The sequence below is a fragment of the Manis javanica genome, chromosome 1 (genome assembly GCF_040802235.1).
Source record: "Manis javanica isolate MJ-LG chromosome 1, MJ_LKY, whole genome shotgun sequence".
Lineage (NCBI taxonomy): Eukaryota > Metazoa > Chordata > Mammalia > Pholidota > Manidae > Manis > Manis javanica.
The window spans coordinates 86124941-86144813 of NC_133156.1; the positions used below are offsets into that span (position 1 = coordinate 86124941).

A 19873-nucleotide genomic window follows, 5' to 3' on the forward strand; every position below is an offset into this window, starting at 1 on the left:
GACAATAAAATCTTCAGATAATAACACCTTTTAACATAGCTTTCAGTGAAGTGGACCTTTCCTCTATGAAAAAAGAATGTTAGAGAATATATATATGCATGTATATGTATTTGAAAGAATACATTTTAAATGCTTTTTGTACAATCAAATCTCTTGAAATGCCACATCAATAATTTTTATCTAATCACCAAATTAGTCTCTCATTGCTAATACTATTTGGATGTAGTTGAGTTAAGCCAGACACAATTAAATCATTCTGTACAACATGGTAGAATAGAACTGGAGCTGCGAAAATGTGCCTACTTTGAATTGGTTATACTTTTATTTTATATTCAACTCTTTTCATTAGGCTTCATTAGGTGTAAATGAAACTAGAACTCACATTAAGAAGTATCACACACATAGACACTAAATCCAACACTGTCTTTCATTTAAATATGGAGAATACTTTTAAATAAGAAACATGGATCTATGTCAAGCATATAATGAATCCCCACTACATTCTGTACCTTTCTGTAAATAATGGAGATAAAACTAATTATTCAGCCAAGCTTCTCCAGACAAATGCAAGGAAATAACTGCTTTATATTGTTTATAATCATAGGCTAGGAAGAGGGTAAAAACACTCATTGCTATTATAGGTTTGTATGGTTTTCTAAATAAATCCCTAAGTTTTGAAAATAATAATTTTAAAAAACTGATATAAAATATCCCATGATCTTCTCAGGAATAATTATAGATGGAGGTTCCACCAAGTATGATGTTGGTAGCTCTAAAAATAATGGGGTAGAGAAAAGCAGAGAGAGAGACTAAGGTATGTCAGTATGCCAAATGTCAGGGTGTCAGGGGCAATGACATGTCATGATGCTCCCTTAACTGCTTTACAAAGGAATGAATAATTTAAAATAAAATGCTTTTCAAGGAAAGAAAACAAAGAGGATTCTAATTGTAAATCAGTAATTTTTACAATAATTTCACTGACTATCAATGCTTAATAAGTTGTTAATCAGTTTAAAGACTCTGGCATTTCACTTTGTATACTCTAATTTTAGTGCCAATGAACAAAGTATATCATTCTTACAGTTCATTTTCCATTTGAATAAGCAACTCTAACATTTCTGATTGCTCCTAAATCATTAGGAGTTCATTTGCATTTTAGGCCATCACAATGGAATATTTCACCAAAATATCCAACTGTTAGATGCAATATAAACCATTTTCTAACCTAAACAAATATCACAATATTTCAAGTACAGCAACACAAACACAGCAGGGAGATGACCTTTGCAGAGACTTGATGAACAAAGTTAGCTTCACACTGGTTTTGTAAGCAAAATTAAATTCACTACCACAACCAGGCAACCACCCAACTGTGTTATCTCCCCAGAAGCACAAAGTTTACTTATGTATGAGACTGTATAGCAGGAACTTGCTTACCAACTGTATAGAGGCCTAAGACCTCCAAGGGTATCTTCCAAGTCTGCCTGTCTCTCTCTCTGAAATAAATGCTCTTGGCAACAGGTTAGAGGAAAGACTTTACTAAACATTTTTCTCCCTACTTAAAAGGAAACATTGAGTTCACATATTGCAAATTTATTGATCATTATATTTAAGTTAGGGATCCTACCTGCCTCCTGAATAGTAGAAAACATAGAAACATGTTAAGCTGTCTCATCTTGTCATCTTATTGTGACATGAAGCTGGCAATGGACAAAGAACTATTGGCACATCATAAAAACCAGTGATTGAAAAGAAAATATGTATTTTTTCAAAGTGCTCATTTGCTATATATTACAAAAATGTTCTATTAAGTGAAAACTCTTAAATCAAATAATGATACAAAAGGAGAGTTGAAATTATTTTGCTTCCTTTTTCTGAAAGGACTATTCTCATAATTAAAAGACTGATATTCATTGTTTAAATAATTTGTGTCAGCTTCCAAATGGTTTCATTTGATTTCTTAATATTGGTCTGAGGGTGAGGGAAATGTTCATAGCCTAGGACTTTCAAGTTCATATTTTTCTGACAACAGACTCTCTACAAATTACCTGTAGAGAATAAGTAAATTGCTTTTTATTCTCTTAGTGTGGCTAGTTTTTTCCCATACTTTAAAAATAGCATGGGGGTGTGGTGCTATGAATTTTATTATAGATAAGTGAATTCTTTCCTGACATTCACACCCGTCATTGCCACCTTACATTTCACCTGTGTTCCTATGTGCTTCTCTTTGTTTGTTCAGTCTCTGAAATTACTTCTTCATCCCCTTACCCTGTCACCACCCCCACCCACTACACATGTCATTAGAGAGTTGCAAGAGCTGTAATTACAGCAAACCAAAAAACTTTCTTTGTAGGGTGTGGTGGGGGGACACCTGTGCTATTATGAAAGGGGATATCTCATTCTGAAATCGTGATGTGCTCTATTTTGTACTAACAGTGTAACCTAATGGAGTAATTAACGTTCCCAGCTCTTAGATGAACACGCCCTTATAAAAGACTGCTCTATGTTAGAATTTTATTCTGAAGGTAATATAACTCTTATTTGAATTTCAAGAGTCAAACCACAGAACTGTACGTAGTATATGTATAATCTTTTCTATGTTTATACAAATGTACTTTAACAGCTTGACTTGAATATACTACCACCACCGTTAATAGATTTTTTAATGGCATTTCACACAAAGCTTTATTGCTAGATGACCTCAAATTATTCACTGAGTATTTTTAAGTACTTCATGGCAGAGTTTTACAGACATACACAAGTCTTCCAGTCATACTGTTCACAGACACAAAACATAGTTGCTAAGATGCATAGATGCTGGCTCAAGTTCATGTTCCCTTTAGGGGATTTTTACCATTTAAGTTTAAGAGCTTTTAATTAAATGTAAGTACATACTAATCTACTCAACAGAGATATATTAGTATCACATTTCTCTACTAAAACAAATTTCATTTTACTGTGCAACAAAATAGATTTTGTTTCCTTTAAAAATACAATAGATGTACAAAATGAAGTGCTTGAGAAATACAGAATTTAAATAGAGAAAGTTCAAATTTCTATGTTTAAGTTTTCTGACACATACCTATGGATCCATAACTAGACAAGACAAATGCTTCAATTTCATTCATCTTTGATATGTTTTTAATTAAAATAAAATACTAATGGGCACCTTATGGAGCAAATAAAACCACCTAATGTGAATTTCAACTAGGTTGTTATAAACATCCTGAATTCTCCAACGTTTTCAAAATTTAAGATAGCAACTCAGGATGTTATAAAAAATTGACATTAGTAATCAAAATATAAATGCACTCCCCAAACCTAGTCAAATATTTTTGCATCCTTAACTACCTTTATAATCGAAAATCATGGGATATATTTATATCAATAGTCAATCTGTCCAAGATAAAAGAGATTAAAGTTTGGGAGATCAATACTTGATTCTGTGACCTGTGTCTCTCTGTCAGCTCTACTAGCTGAGGCCCATGTGGAACACCATCCAAGCATGTTATCTTACACTGACAGCTTCCTCTTGCTGAGCAAGGAGCTCAATATTTCTCAATTCATGAATTTTACACCCAGAAAGGGTGATATATATTTATAAACAACATAGATGTTTTTGATAGTTTCACTTTTAAGAGGCAGCATGTTGTGGGGCTGATAAATGGGAATCATCTCTTTTCCCAACTTCAGATAATCCTCCAATAATGCTGTTCCTTCAAGCGGAAAGAGTATGTTTAGATCCAGTCATCTGGTATAAGTGAGCATAAGGAGAACTCAGAGAGTGTGGGCTCTTCTGGGACTTCATAACTTCCAATGTTTAATGAGGAAGGGCTTTTCTGGACAGCATAATCAAGCAATGTGGGGGCCTTCAAGCATTTCTGATTAATAAGATAAAGAGCTGTATGAAAGAGAAGTAAGCTAGGATATTTAAGTTTCTAAATGTCTCCTTTAAAGTAGAACAAATAAACAAAAACCAACCACAGGACAGTACTTTGATGCTTTGCATTTTAGTTCTTTAACATTGTCAAAGCCTTCTATAGATAAGTGGATAATTACCAGATATCCTAACACTAGAAAAATGCTTTTGTCAGAATCAAGGGTTTAAAATTTAAGTACAAGCTTTGACTGAAGTAAAACAAATGTCTGTCATAAATAAATACCCAGTACATACTTTCTTTCTAAGTTCCTACTCCCCATGCAATTACAGCTATTAAGTTAAACTTTACCAAACACCATTTTATTTTTAATTATGCCACTCCCTTACAAGTCAACAGCAGTTTCTGGTCCCCTTCCACCTGACCTCTCCAACAGTGTGTTCAAGCAGCTGCATTAATTGTCTGCATGTGTCCTCTTCCTTAAGTGCTCTGTTCCCACTGTTGGCGTCTCCGCGTAGAGCCCTGGCAGCTCCATGCCCCCTCTCAGTATCTTCCTCATTCCCATCTTAGACTTCTGTCCAAGAGGGGCCCTCCTGTCCCCAACTTGGAATGCTTCATAAATCCTCCTTTGAACTTCACCCACTCATTTATGGAAGACCCAGCTGAAGCCCTGCATTCTCCAGTGTAACTTCTCTAAAACTCCTCAAACTGGTTGTATCTTTGATTTGTATGCCATAAGACTTCTGTCATAGTGTTTCTTACTTACGAATTCCCTAGTTGTTCTTATATTTTTGTCTCACCCCCCCTTACTAAAGTCTAAATTCCATAATGAAAGTGAAGGGGTCCTTTAAGCTTGTAATGCTCTTCAGACCCTGGCCACTTAGCCACTCTTTCGGGAATGTGGTTGGAAGAATGTCTAAACAGTTATTTATCACCCAGAATAAAAATGTTTACATTCTAAGTTCAATATTTCCTTTGAAAAATTTGCATTTTGGATGGAAGTAATTGTTCTTTGTAGCAGTAACAGCCCAAATTTCTGCAGGTCAGAAAGCCTTCCATTTACCAGTGGTGTTCAACAGTCTCTGCACATCACAGTTACACGGACAGCATTTAAAAATACAGATACTTAATTAAGAAATTAATAAATGAAGAAAATTTAAGAAAAGAAACTAACAAAAAATACAAATGCCCAAGCCCCACCATGAGAACTTCAGATTCAAGTTGTCTGGTAAGGGAATGGGGTAGTGGCTGTTTTTATTTGAAGGCTGGCTGGTGATTCTGATCTATAGCGCCCAGGTCAAAAATCAGTGTGGGTAGTGTTCATGCACTGGGTGACTTCCTGGCATTTCTTAGCCCCCACAGCAGCACCTGCGTGGAATGGCATTATGTGTGGTTAGCTGCTGGCCTGCCTACAGCTTTGGGCCCTTCTAGGTAAACTAGGCAGCTGCTCAGTAAGTGTTGAGTTCCCAGTTTCCTGTGAGTCCAAATTTGAGACTTTGCCTGCTAAAAATAAGTCTTACATGAACTTATTTCATATTACCTCTATTCTCCTTTTTTACTAAGAGCACAATGAGCCTTTATTATATACTCTCTTGTTTACTAATTATTTCAAGTGTTTCATTATTTCATATTCTTTTTCCCAGTCACAGGGAGCTTGATTGAGTGACTTTATGTCAACAAACCACTGAAATATTCCCTGGGGTGAGTATGAAGAGATGGGCAGAAAATATTTTATCTGCAGATAGCCAAAGAGCTCCCCAATGAAGCAGAGCAAGGTAAAACTGCAACAGAGCAAAAAAATGATAATTATACTATATTCCATTACACTCTACAGAAATACACGCCACTATATTTATTTTTCCCTTTCTTTACTTAGAAAAACTAAAATCTTCAGAAACTCATTAAATGTAGCATAAGGCCAAGAGTACCCAACTCTGAGCAACCAAGAATACTGTGGTACAAAGCCAACCAAAAGATGAAGCCACCAGAAGCCAGTCAAGGTAGTGTGTTCCAGTTATACATGTGTGCTAGCAGGTCTGGGCAACACCAGGGCACCATGTGTCAGATTTTCATGGACATAGGAGCTGACACATAAGTAGATTTTTCTTCTCACCCCAGAGATTCTTCCTTTACAGTTTAAAATCTCCTATTTAGACTTTAAATATGGAGAAATACTTCCTACATTATCACAATAATGTAACAAGTATTTAGAAGGTTCACCATAATTTATTTTCATCTCAAGAAGCAAATCACTCTTTTTAAGAATGATTAATGCTCTCTTGCTAAAAGGTGTTTTCCTACTGATGCATATTCAGAAAGTCTGAACATTGGCATATCTCTCTAAGGAGCACCATTTCTTAATGCAGTAAAATAGGTTCTCAGTTGTCCATGTAATATTTTACACTTTCTTTTGCCGCAATTATGTTGCAAAAAATTCACAGTACGACACAAATGAAGCAAATATACAACAGTTTTCCCTCAAGCACATCACCATCCCTACCCCTCAATTCCTGGAATTGTTCTATCAGTGAAGCCACTGAATAATCAGCTCTCCTTTTTGTACCTCATAGACAGACCTCACTGAGGTGTGGAGTTACAAGTTTTGTATACTGACAAAAATAGGCAATGCCTACTTAAAAGCAAATTTTCAGCTTTACATCATTAAAACGAAACCTCAAGGAGCATTACTTTTTCCTTTAATCTCTGTTGCTTCTCTCACAGTGCACGTCGCTCCCCTAGCTACACTCCTCCCCCAAAAAGTCCTGAACATTGTTTGGGCCATGAATACATTTTTTATTCATTGCACAAATGAATGATCTGAGTACTATTAAGAAAGAAGAATGCAATCTCTGTGTAGAGAGCTGGGGGGTTTCCTTGACAACAGCAAGACAGCACGGAAACCCATGCATTCTGTGAACATGCACGAAGAGCCTACACCCAGGACTTGGGAAAAATGTGTAAGAAATTTATAAAAAGGTCTTTTTCTTTAAAAATATAAATAAATTGGTAATTATCAAAATCATAAGCCCAATTTTCACACATGAAAAAGGGTGGAAAGCTAATGAATTCTTCACATAGGTACTACACAAACAACCCTGTATTTCAGTTTTAAATAAGGGCTGCAGCTGCTTCTGATTTGCACCCAAAATGGCATTACCCTAGACAAACACAATCCATACAGGATTAAAATTTTAACAAGCTCTCCTAGTCAAGCAGATACTATGTAATTATATTTGACTCCTTGTAGTATAAATCATCTTGAATTTTAAGACACTTTTACCTATTTAGTACAAAACAATCTAAGTTTCCCTACATTTAGAAGCTCAGGATAAAATAATTCTTAAACCTGTGAAGGAATTAATTTGTAACAGATATTCCCATGGGCTAGGTGCTGTACAGGGTGCCTGGTCGTGGAGTATTAGACGTGTGATGTGCCTACCACAGTGACTGGCAAGTCCTGAAAGAGATCTCTTTTTGCTTTAAGCAATCTGGTTGATGTGTAGTACTATATTTATTTTTAATGTTAGAACAACAGACGCCTATAGAAATAAGCAATTTATTCAAGACCAAACAGATTGCAAATAACAATGTTGTCAATGAACTCAGGCCTGTTTCCAAAGGCCTTTTCCAGGACATCAACTGCCTCTTTCATGTACCCTATGGAGCAAACTGCTCATGTATGTTCACTCAGAATATTAGAGTGTGCTTCAAAACTCCAGTCCTAGAGTAGTACCTAGTACATTGTCATTGACTATTTGTTTAATAAGTGAGAAAAAATGTATTTGTTGATTATATGTAAAAGTGAGTTACATATATATGTAGGCATGTCTACATTTGTGCATGTATTTAAATGTACATATGATCATCTTCCTCATCTCATAATCTCTGTGATTTGGAAAAAGAGTATGGGTCCAAGTTTAGAAAATATTAGTCTTTCTCTGCAATGATAGTCTTTACATCCATTTTACTGACAAAAAGTTTGGGCAGAAATTAAGAAATTCCTGAGTCCACAATGCAGATGAGCAAAGGAGAGACTTAATCCCACATTCTCCAATTTATAGCACCTACTTCTGTAATACCACCAACACAAAATTCACTTGAGTCAATATGTTGTAAACCTTTAAATCACTGTTTAGAGTAGCAGCCCACTCTTTAAAAAGTAGTTTTATGCCATTTAACTTTACAAGTGTGTGACTGAACCATGATACTGCATGGGAATGTATTTTGAAAAGTTAAATGTACTTAATCTACAGAAGAGGCTCTCTTTACCAACAAGTATGAATCACTGATGAACAGAAAAATAGTATGAGAGAACTCGCTCTTGAGGAAGTTGAATATCTCTAATTTCCATAAACCAGTATAGGTTTCTAGGTGGATCCTAAGAAGGCATTCATCTTATAAATCGATACTTGCAGACCACATCTTACATAATTATCGCGTTTAAACTGATACTAGAGGTTAAACCTATACCAGAAGTCATGCTCTCTCTGTCATCCCAGCCCTATTTTTAAAAAATGCCTGATTATATTTGGGGCTTCTTTGTCCTACATGGAGCCTCTCTTGGGAAGCAGCAGACCACCCACTGGTTTCCAGGCATTTGTTTTCACTCTACCCCTCCAACAAGGAGTGGCATACATCTCTTCCTTCTTGTGGAATATTTTCTGACTTCCTCTGCCTTTAAGGATTCCATCCCTTACCGACTTCGTCTGCCATCACAGTAAGTACCACCCTGCCTCGTGTAATTATATTTGAAGTTATATTTGACTGTGTTAATATCAGCTCCCCAAAATGCATCTAGAGTCCTTGGGAGCAGGGCCTATTGTACCCTTCTAACATCCATCAAAGGGCTGGGCATGTTGCAGCTTCACCAGGAGATAATCCTTGACTGGCTGTGCTGTGCTGGAGGACAGTGTGTGCCTTTCTCTCAAGGTCACTGCCAATCATAGCTAAGTGGTGTTTGTCTTTGGATAATGTCCCACCTCAGTAGTAGTTTTAATAATGACAAGTTGTAATTGCAAATGCCATTTTCAGAAAGAATAGTCATTGGTTCGCTTTAGGAAAAAGATAAAGTTCCTTTTAGCTATCTGTGGAATACATCTTTTATTATTAAACTTCAACCTGTGAAGAAAACTTCAATTCCTTAAATTGTTCCTCAAGGTTAGAAGGTTAATAAAACATTCATAGATCATTTTAAAAATTGAGATTCTATGTGTGTTTGTGTGTGTGCATGCGAGTGGCATGTGTGTGCATGTACAAAATATTTCACTCAGAAGGACTTTTTTAAAAGGTAACCTTTGGTCTGTAGGGTAACACTGAGCTCCATAATAATTTAGAAACACTAAGGTCAATTCTTCTCTTCTTACTATAGAAATGCAAGGAAGATAGTCTCTTCCCTTTTCATTATGTGATTAATAGAAAAGGAAATCAATCCTTTTCTAGATTTTAGGCAGCCAAGGAAGGATGGGAGAAACCATCCTAATTCTCTGCAGAAAAAAAATGTGCTTCTCTGGAAGAAATCACCACTGGAGCCCAAAAAAGGGAGCCACTCATGTGTGCAGGCACCAGCTCCATCCACTTTTAGGAATGTAACCAAAATTCTACAGGGAAGCAGCAGCCCAGAAATAGGTCGACCAGTTTCAGCTTGCTGTTCTTTTGCTGTGGCAGGCATTGAAATAGCTTGACAGTCTCCATATTTGGTTATGGAGACTAAACTAAACCATTATGGAGGCAAACTAAACCATGTCATCAGCTCTAAACAAGCTAACTGAATGCCAATGAAAGGTCAGTCTTTCCAGAATCTGTGCCCTTTCAGGAATTGGTGGACAAGGCAACATGACACAATAAAGAGTCATGATTTCTGAGTTCATCAGGGGAGACAATCACCTCACTGCAAAAATGCTCCATGAAGTCCCCAGACTGTTGTTCCCAGGGCCAGCAGGGATGGACTTGGTGTGCCTTTGTTTGCCCATCTGCAATACATTCCTAGTTGTGTCGCAAAGTATCTCTGAGGTTTAAACACGGCAATTAAGTAAAATGTGGTCTGCAAGCATCAAGCTCTGAGTGTGAGATTGATGATGATTTAGCTCTGCATATACATATAATATTCTGAAATGAAACTAGATATTATCTTGATTACATAGAAGCATCAAAAAGATTGAAACTAGATTTGCTTAATCTGCTGTATTCAGAACCATACAAAGTTATTCAAAGGTAAATGTAAATAAATGTGTGTCCACTATAGTGAGGTAAAGCATTGACAATCAGATCAATTTTAAAAATGTGTTACTTGAAAAAAAAATCAATTCACTCAAGAATTAGTCATTGTTTCTGCTTTCCATTGAATTATCTAGATGATATCATTCTGCTTTTAGTTGTGTTCTGTAGTACATGTTATATGAGAAACAATCACAGTGGGTGAGAGGGTCCAAGAAAACAGGGCTGCTGATCTCCTCTCTCTGTTTGGATGTTAACCAAACAGCCACCCTTTTATCTGCTTAAAATATAGAGAACCTCAATAAAATTTTGTTTGAAGAAAGGAATCTGATTCATTAAAAAAAAAACTGAAAGTACTTCCTCTACATAATAAATTCTATAAAAATAAAAAATCTGTGATTTATAAAAATCATAAGACTGTCTTATATAAACATTACTTTTAAAAGAATGTGCAATCAATGATAACAATATTGGCATTTGCCCAGAATCTCCTGCTCTCAGAGACGACATCCCTTATTCTTTAGCCTGTCCTCAGCACCATCATATCCATAAAATAAGACCTTAGTCTTACAAACACTTATGGAATTTACAAAGAAGCAGAAAGGATTAACCATAATCTAAATAATCATAAATAATCTAATCATAAAACTAAAAAGAAGAACACCTTTGGCAAGTCAGAATGATAAGCATTATGTAATATCTATAAACTTGCTTTTAAAAAGCTAATAAGCTATCTACTTTTAGGTTATGATTATTTGCATAATAATGTTTGTATTTAATAGTGGTACATTTCCAAAGTATTATCTAAAGATACCAGCATATCAGCCTTTAAGAACATTCATAGTCTGTCACACTAACTTGTGACATTTCAGATTTTTTAAAGGAGTATTAAAAAAAAATCCCAGCATTTAAGAAACTCTTCCTACACCTTTAAACTCTGTAGACTTCATACATGTTCACAAAGCAAACCTTTCAATAATTTTTCAAAATGCAGGTGTGCAAATTACTCCTGAAAATAGACAGGAGTCATGTTTTCAGTATCCCCTGAACCACTGTTAAACACACCCCATAGCATTTTTCAGCTCATAAAACTTTTATGAGCTGAAAAGTTCCTTCAGATTTTTTTAAACTGCTAACTATATTTGTCCTCCAGCAACAGTGCCTTAAGTTGCTATTAAGATCCATTTGAGCAAATATAACATAAACATATCCTGAGTAGCATGTTTTGTTTCATAGTAGTAGAAAAACATCAAGATTTATATGACTTGCTGAGTGCAGCAAAAAATTATGAATGCCTTGGTTTAGTATAGCACGGGTGGTATTTTAGCTTACTTGGATATACAGTATGTGTAGAGGCCGACTCTATGGTTGCAAACAGACTTATATAAGTTCATATATGTACCAAGGGTTTTCCAGTCTGGAAAAACGTGCCTTGGTACATAAAAGGATTTGTTTTCCAGACACATATGTACTTTCCCTTATTAATGTACACCTGCCTTAGAGCTCATTAATTTAACATCTGCTGTAGGGTTTCCCTTGCCAAAGTTCAAAATGTTTGACAAATTAAATTTCCCATAGAAAAAAAATAAAATTAGTGAAAGTAAATGGTTGATTTGAGTAAACCTCATTGTCTTATCAAGACAATAAACAATGCTTTGAGTCTTAAGGAAAATTAAATCTCTAAAGCACACAAAAATGATAGATGAGAGAGAGAGAGAGAAATGGAGAGAGGGAACTAAATAGATATCCACCCCACCACACACATTCTGGAAAAAGACCTGATGGAGATAGCCAGCTACTCCCTTTCCAGAGTTTTCTGATCTACTGTTACCAATGCTGAACAAAAATTAGTCTGAAGGCAAATCATGGTTCCAGGTTTTAAAAGTGGAAGAAAGAAGAGGAGACATAGTGATGTCCCCCAGACCTAGTTTAGCTGAATTAATATAAATGGTATATATAGCTGAATTAATATAAATGGTGTGTGTGTATATATATATATGTATATATATATATATATATATATATATATACATATATATATATATTATTTTTGTATAAATGGTTTCTGGGTTAGATTACTCAGACTCTCCATTTCAAGTAACCATTTATAAAACTTAGATTGTTTTTCCTGATGACTGCCAATTCTTCCAGAGAGATCAAGTCTCACATTTTCCATTTTGTAATTTAATCACCCTAACCTTAACATTTTGATCACCCTAACCTTAACATACAGTTTCCCATTCAGAAGAGTTTTTTAATGCAGAGCATTTTTTACTATTTTTTTATATCATTTGATTCAATGCAGCATCTACACTGATAAGAAAGTAATCTAAACTGGGGGAAACTTCTGCATAGTTTTCCAAGCACTGTTTTTTTAATTCGACAATTAAATGTTGGTGGTATTTCCTTCTCGCTTCTGTTCATTCTGTTCTTTCTCTTTCATAGTAATGTTGTGTCACTTTTCCAACCGACTATAACAGCAATCCTCATTTCCACTTGGCAACTCAGCTTCTCTCTCTGACCTGAGTTCCAAGAGGTGGAAAGGGCAAGTAAGAGACAGGAAATAAGTTTTGGTTTCCTTGAAACAGCATCATTAGCAGGAAAATAGGGCTCCAATCCTGGCCTCTTTCAACTGCTTTGGAAAATGGAAATTAACTTCAATACTCTGGGAATGCATTCTCTTCTCTGCTTACTCACCACTCTGCAAGAGCTTCTACGCTGAAAGTATTCTGCATAGTAGAAGCTGTGAAGTTTCCACCTACAGCTCGAGAAGCCCGCTGATTTGCCCATAATTACCCGCTTGCTTCAGCAGGGGCTCTCCTGAGCACTCTGTGAGGATAGCATCACTCTTAAGAAAAATGACACCCTCAGGAGAATGCCCCAATAGTTAAGAAGGAAAACCTGCCAAAAGAACATTCTTCCAAGCCACCTTTTCAGAGCCAAGTCAAGGAAATATGAGTTATTTATTCATTTAAGTCACATATTAGTGCTAGAATACAGCAACTTAACTAAAATTAATGATACTGACTTCAAAATTAAAAAGAGACAAACCCGAATTATCTATTGAACTCTATGTGCTATGTATTCTCAGCTCTGCTTGCCAAACTTAAGACACGATGTGACCTGACCCTTAGGAAGGAATAAGTTATGTTTGATAATGAAAACTGCAAGTATTAATCAATGTAAGCAAACAGTGTTTAAGAATTTTGCCAGAGAGATAAATAAAAGAGCTGAACAGAATGGAAGGTTTCACAAATATTCCTAGAGATAAAACAATTAAATCATAAAACAAATCAACATTTCAGTCTGGTTTTTAGGGAATAGAAGTAAAGCTGACATATCCACTTTCTGAAGTTATATTTGGTACAATGAACTACAGCATTTCCTAGAACTGGGCTAGATTGTATTTGTTCTAAATATTTAAAGCTTCCTTGAAATACTCACAGATAACAGCTTAAAAATATGTTGAACTTGCATTAAAATGACATTTAAACTACAGACCCATTACCCACCCCACAAGTTGTATGATAAACCTGCAAAATCCTGAAAGAGAAAAACCTAAAGTAAACTTTAGATGTCTTTCTGTCAACCCTAGGGATAGGCAATACAATTTTAGCTGTCCACGATTGTAAGTACTGAAGGTTAATAGTTAAAGACCAATGGAATGTTAACACAGTCTAGCACTACGCTTGAGTAGTAATGCATGAAAAGACACTGAAATTAAAGCACTTGGTTCTGCATGTTCTGAAGTGATGTGACAGTGATGATTTGGTTATATTAGATGACAAAGCAGAGCTTTTTATGACTTTTAAAATCAAATCACATCTAACATTTTTCCCAGTTGTTTAACATATTCTTCCAATTCTTGTACAAATACATGAAGCTAAAAACACAGAATTTTTTTTCACACTCCAGTTATCTTCTAATGGCACCATTTGGTATGTTGATATATATTTTCCAAAAGTAATTTTCAAGATAAAATGCTGAGTGCCTTGACTGGTATGTCTAGAAAGCAAAGACTTACCTGTCTTGTTTTCTCTGACCTCAATAACAAAAACATTTATGTCAGGGCGGAGTTTTGTCCCTGCTGGGGGTTCTGGAGTGGAAGGTGCCTGAGGTCTGAAGGCCTCTTGGCCTCCTACTGTGGGTGGTCTTGTTGGCTGTGTAGAAGATGGAGTACTTGAAGCAGTGAAATACTCTCTATCGATGTCAATTTCTGTTTCCTTCATTACAATATCCTCAGGGGTAGTGGGAGGAACACGAGATGTCGATTCTCCAATGATTACCATGTCCCCGGTTATTTCTTCACCAGGCCCCCTATCAATGAGAGGTGGTTTCTCAGTGAATGCCAAAGACACCTTGGATTCTAACGTTGTATAACGTCTGTCTACTGAACTGAAGGCAGCAGTGAGATCACTTGGAACTGTGGGTTTTTCTGTTGAAAATTTTGGGAGTTCTGTGGCTTTAGGCTTTTCCAATAATCCTGAACCTAAATCAATATAATCTACGGATATTTTCTCTCTTTTCCCAGTAGTGGTTTCCTCTATAATCTGGGTAACACCAGTGCTGAAAGGCAATACAAATCCCCTTGGACTAGTACCTTCTGTTTCATACTTTTGTTCAGGCTCTTGACTTAAAGATGCTGTTGGCTCTATGCTCGATGTTGGTGTTGTCACTTCGTCAGTCTTCACTTTGTGCTCAGTGACAGTACCAGGTGGATATGACATACTGTGCTCAGTTTTTCCTATTGGAGTTGTTCCTAAAACTGGGACTCTCTCAGAAGCTGTTACGGGTCTGTCTTCAGAGACGGTATATGCTGACCAATCGCTCTCTGGTTCACCCACAGGCATTGTTGCCTCCTGGGCTGTACTGACTGTAGGACCTAGGGCAGGAACTGGCCTCTCTGGAGTCTGTTCTTTCCAAGGGAATTCTTCCTGAGTTGTTTCCTGTGTAATTTCTCTTGTTCTTACGGTTTCAGGAGAAATAGTTGCTTCAAGATGAGTCTGATCAATGACATGTATTTCTTGAGAGGGTTCACCTAGAACTTCACCTTCCGGTATAACAGAAGGTACTAACATCCCCCATTCTGTCTTGGGAATTACAGAAAGAGGAACAGTATGGGAAGTGTCTACATAAGTAGTAGGCTCCTGAGTAGTACTATAATTAACAAATGCTGATCCTTCTACATCTGAAGGATGTGCAAATGGAGGGAATGTAGGTGTGGGCTTAGAGGCAACCACATCTTCTCCTTCATCCAAAGCACTTCCTTCTGCGGCTGCATGAACACCCTGGCCTTCTGTGCTTGTGATAGGTAGAACTATTCCTTCAGTTGTAAAGTCTCTCAAAGTTGACTTTTCTGCAATACCAACTAATGCAGTTGGCTGAAATCTAAGTGTGAATTTCCCAAGGTCTGTTGTGTCTTCCTCCACAAACTCCTCTAATGACTGGTGAGTACTATCTGGGATAGTACCATATTCCTCTCCACCATCTTCAGTAAAACCTGGGGTTTCTTTATCCTTTCCACTCACTCCCACAGTGGTGAATAAGGCAGGAGGCAATTTTGGATGACCTGTATGTTCCGTGGATCCTAAAGGCTCTGATGTTACATTATCTTCATCCCACCACCATTTTGATACAGTGACCACCTCCACATTTAAAGAGCTGTGGACCGGATGCACCATTGTAACACCCTCATGATACTTGGTAGTTTCTTGGTAGCTATCTCTTTCTAAGACAACCGGACTCATTGTAAAGTCTTCCTCCACATCTCTGGCCTCTGTTGGTGCCTCACTCAGCTTTGTTGCTGTCAATGCTGGAGAATCAAAAGATTTGGTCATTCCTACTGAAGACTCTGTAAGATGAATTTGCTCCGTGGGGGCCATAGAGAACTTCATTCCAGAGATGCCTTCTTCTTCTACTTTTCCTAGAAAAGGGTCTTTGGTGATCTTTTCCTGCATTTCTTCATCAGTATGAGTATCTGTTCCCACCTCTGGTCTTATTGTTTCTGTTCTTTCTCTTCCTTGTGTTGCTTCTGTGTGTGGAGAGGGATAAATAACTGTGGACATTCCCTCAACTAATCTTTTATCACCAGAATAAGGAAATAATTCAACTTCTGGGTGATGCCGTGATGGGAAAGGTGTGGTAGACACATACTGGCCAAAAAAATCTTCAGTTATCCTATCATAAGTTTGTTTCTCTTCCCAGTCATCCAGGGATTCATCACTGTCAGGTACAGTCACAGGCGAAACAGTCGTCCATGCTGAGACTGACCACATGTCCTCTCGTTGAATGGGAGTAGTGTCTTCCGAAGTCTTTGACACAGTAATGACTTCAGGCACTTGGCTAAAGACTAAGGTGCTCTGACCAGGTCTAACTATGAATGTTCTGTCTTCACCATCACCTTCTCCCAAGGTGAATCCAGAGTGGCCCACTGATTCAGAAAGAGTGCTGCCTATTTTGTTCTCAGTTCTGGATTCCAGGGTCATTGTTGTAGGCACAAGTGGTGTTTCAGCTACCGGTAATCCCTTGGAAGGAATGTGCTTGGAGATTTCCATAGACGTTACCAAGGGACCCACTTCTATTTGTTCAATTTGTGTAACTGATTCCTGTGTTTGCGTATCTTCCAAGACACCATCCCATGAATCAGTAGCATGATGGGAGGTGACAGTTGTGCTTTGGGGCACTTCCTCCTGAATTTCAGATATGTCTGGTTTTTCAAGTGGCCCTGAAACAGGTGAGTAGAAGTCCATATCCCAAGGCTTCTTGGTACTCCTGGCAGGTGCAGGTGATTCAGTGGCTAATCTGTGTGTGAAAGCTTGAGATTGAACTGTAGCTTCCTGTTCAAAATTGACTATATTTCCCACAGCAGGGAACTTTGTTGTAATGACAGGCAATTCAGTGAATAAAGGGACGATTGGTGTAGTTCTGTCAGGTACCATTTGTAGTTCTTCAGATAAATTGGGTGATGCAGTTTCTGCAAGAACACTCAGTTCGGTGGTTGTAGCCTCTGATATATTCTGTTTAGCTAGAAAAATAATTTCAAAGAGTTGATTAGACAAGTCGCTAGTAAAAAGTTGTACGTCCAGTGTTTGTTAAGTGCTGTTACATATTTTGGGGTAACTCCAAAATGCTGTGTGATGGAGAGGAGTCTAAAAATGATACTGAAATTAACTCGGAGACAGATAATTAAATAGTTAGTAATCACAAGTTGATCACTTGTTTTATATTGAAAGAGTTATCACTGCTTTTGCCTGTAGGTGTGAACATTGTTCTTGGTTAAGGAAATGAATAGTATGTAGTTTTAAGATATGGAGAAGTCCAAAAAAATACAAATGCAGAGTTTGGAAACAGTAGATAGGTTATGTATCAGAAACTACAGCCGCACCTTAAAGCCTGACAGGAAAACTTAATACTACTATTCTGAAGGCTTCTGTACCCTGCCTCTGGCTTCCTCCCTCCTTCCCAAGCTGCCTTGTGTCTCAGGGGAGAGGGAGTGCCTCCGATTGCAAAACAACAAAAAAACCACATCAGATGTACCCATGTTACATATAAACGATTACATTGTCCATAATGTGGGGTGTTTTATGAAAACAGGATATGACATTTTTAATACCCCTCTTCACTTGATTCCAGGTGTTGGGACATTTGTCTTCATCTTCTTTTCATCTGTAGCGTAGCCTTGTTTCAAATAAGTAATCAAATGTTTCCGGCAGAGGCTGCTTGTAGTTTTCCATTTTGTTCTATGTTCTACATACTGTGTTCATAACTCTTAAGGCTTACTGTAGCAAGAAACACAAGCCTAGAACAGGAAGTAAAGTACCCACATGATATATTTTAGGTCTGTTGTTATAAATCACTGGGAACAACCCTGAGCATCAGAAGGAATTGGCTCAGGCAACAAAAAGGCACCTGTCTTCATAAAATGCTACATTATAATGCCTCCAGGCTTATGGAGAATGGCTTGGGGCCTGTTTTAAGATACTTAAATTGTGTAGAAGTGACAGTGTTGTAGACAAGATTCATTCTCAACACAGGAGAATGTAGCAGTTTAGCACATAAAGATTATGTTTTTTTAAAAAATCAGATTTCCAAAAGTTAAAACTAGTTGCCACTAAACTCAGAAGGAACTACTCTGAGGACATTTGTAGTCAATGTTTTGCTGCATCCTATGACTTAAAAATGGTTATATGGGCAATGCTTGTTCCACCTGATAGGAGTTATAATATCTGTAGTATCTGTAATATCTTGTGTCTTACTCTAAATAATCCCAAAACAGGAGTCCTTGGAAAACAAAACTGAACTCCATCTACTCTGTCAAAACTCAATGATATTAGGGTAGTGAAACCAGATGGGTAGATACATGTCATTACATGTTTGTCTGAACTCATAGAACATACAACATTAAGAGTGAATCCTGATGTAACCTATGGACTCTGAGAGATTATGTTTTCATGTGGGTTCATCAATTTAACAGATGTCCCACTCTGGTGGGGAAATGCTGAGTGTGGGGGAGGCTGTGAATGTGTAGGGGCAGGGGCATACGGGAAATCTCTGCACCTTCTGCTTGATTTCACTGTAAACCTACAACTGCTCTAAAAACAAAGTCTATTAAAAAATTTAATGATAAAATGATGTGACTTTGCTGTAGATCAGACTTGAGCTATAATAGGTTCCTCATTTTTTGTCTGGTCTGAGCTGTTATTAGCTGCGGTCATTCCCCAAGCATTTTAAAGTCCAGATTCATCAACTTTGTAATGAAAACTTGATGGCCATTTAAATGATGGTACATTTAAATATTCCTTGAAGTCTGTCATTGTTTGTCATTTTATATTAAAACAAACTATACAAGAAAGAGTTGGGACTCCTCAAAAACATGTTAAATAACCTTTTTCTCCTTTTTTTTAAGAAAAATATTTTTCACATTCACATCTTTAATGAAACTTTGCTCTATTTTGATTGACATGAACAACTTAAGGAACTGAAGTGCGGTTGACTTTTTTTCTTTTAATTCAATTCTCTATCCTCTGGAATTCCATAACTGTTACCTCATTTAACTGCCAAGTATCATGTTTGTCTTATAACTGCATTCTTTGGGGAAATAGTAAAATGTACACGCAGAGAAAGTTTCCATAGAAACATAATATAAACACTTAGCAGACTGCATATTAGAGAAAAATCAATCATATTATCATGAGTAATAACAAAAAAGCTAATTTTGATTTTTCCCTCTGAGATTTCCATGGCTGATGAAATTAACTTCAAAAGAGGTGAGATTGTGTTCAGGTCAAACAGAGGGCCTCTGAATCAGGCCTTCCCATGTTCCAACCTGAGTCCTGTTCTAGCAACTTTCTACAATGTTATGAAAATACTTTCATAGTGTTTTTAAAATGAAGGACTGAGATTTCTAAAACTAAATAACATTGTCAACTATTCATGTGCCATTTGGGGTTGTGTTCTTCCAGCCTGGACCAGAGCGAATGACCACAGTGTGTCTCAGAGAATCTTTATAAAGCCAGGATTTAGGTGACTTTGTTTTAAAAAACAAGGTTTTTCAATAATTTTAGAGCAGCCCTGTTAACAAATCTGTTTACAATTAAATTAATTAATGCTACTCTTTGGAATGGAAAACCTCAGACTTCCTTTTGGGGCTGGGTGGCTTTTTCATCAACTTAACAGCTGATTTCCATCATAACTCAGTATGTCGGATCATCTGTACTATTTGATGCAACCATTCAAAAAAAAGGAAAATAATTTTAAAAACACAGCTATCTACAAAGATATCT

At 36.8% G+C, this 19873-nt stretch overlaps 1 protein-coding gene across 4 annotated transcripts in view; it reads right to left on the bottom strand.

Moving 5' to 3' along the window:
* Positions 1-19873, bottom strand: part of VCAN (versican) — a 102955-nt gene that overhangs the window by 44654 nt on the left and 38428 nt on the right. For 2 of the 4 annotated variants that reach the window (XM_017675803.3, XM_073234425.1), the window contains exon 7: positions 14116-17115. The exons of the other annotated variants lie outside the window; for them this stretch is intronic. In XM_017675803.3, coding sequence (XP_017531292.2) covers positions 14116-17115 — 3000 coding nt within the window. The remainder of the gene's footprint in view (positions 1-14115; positions 17116-19873) is intronic. 4 annotated transcript variants of the gene reach the window in all.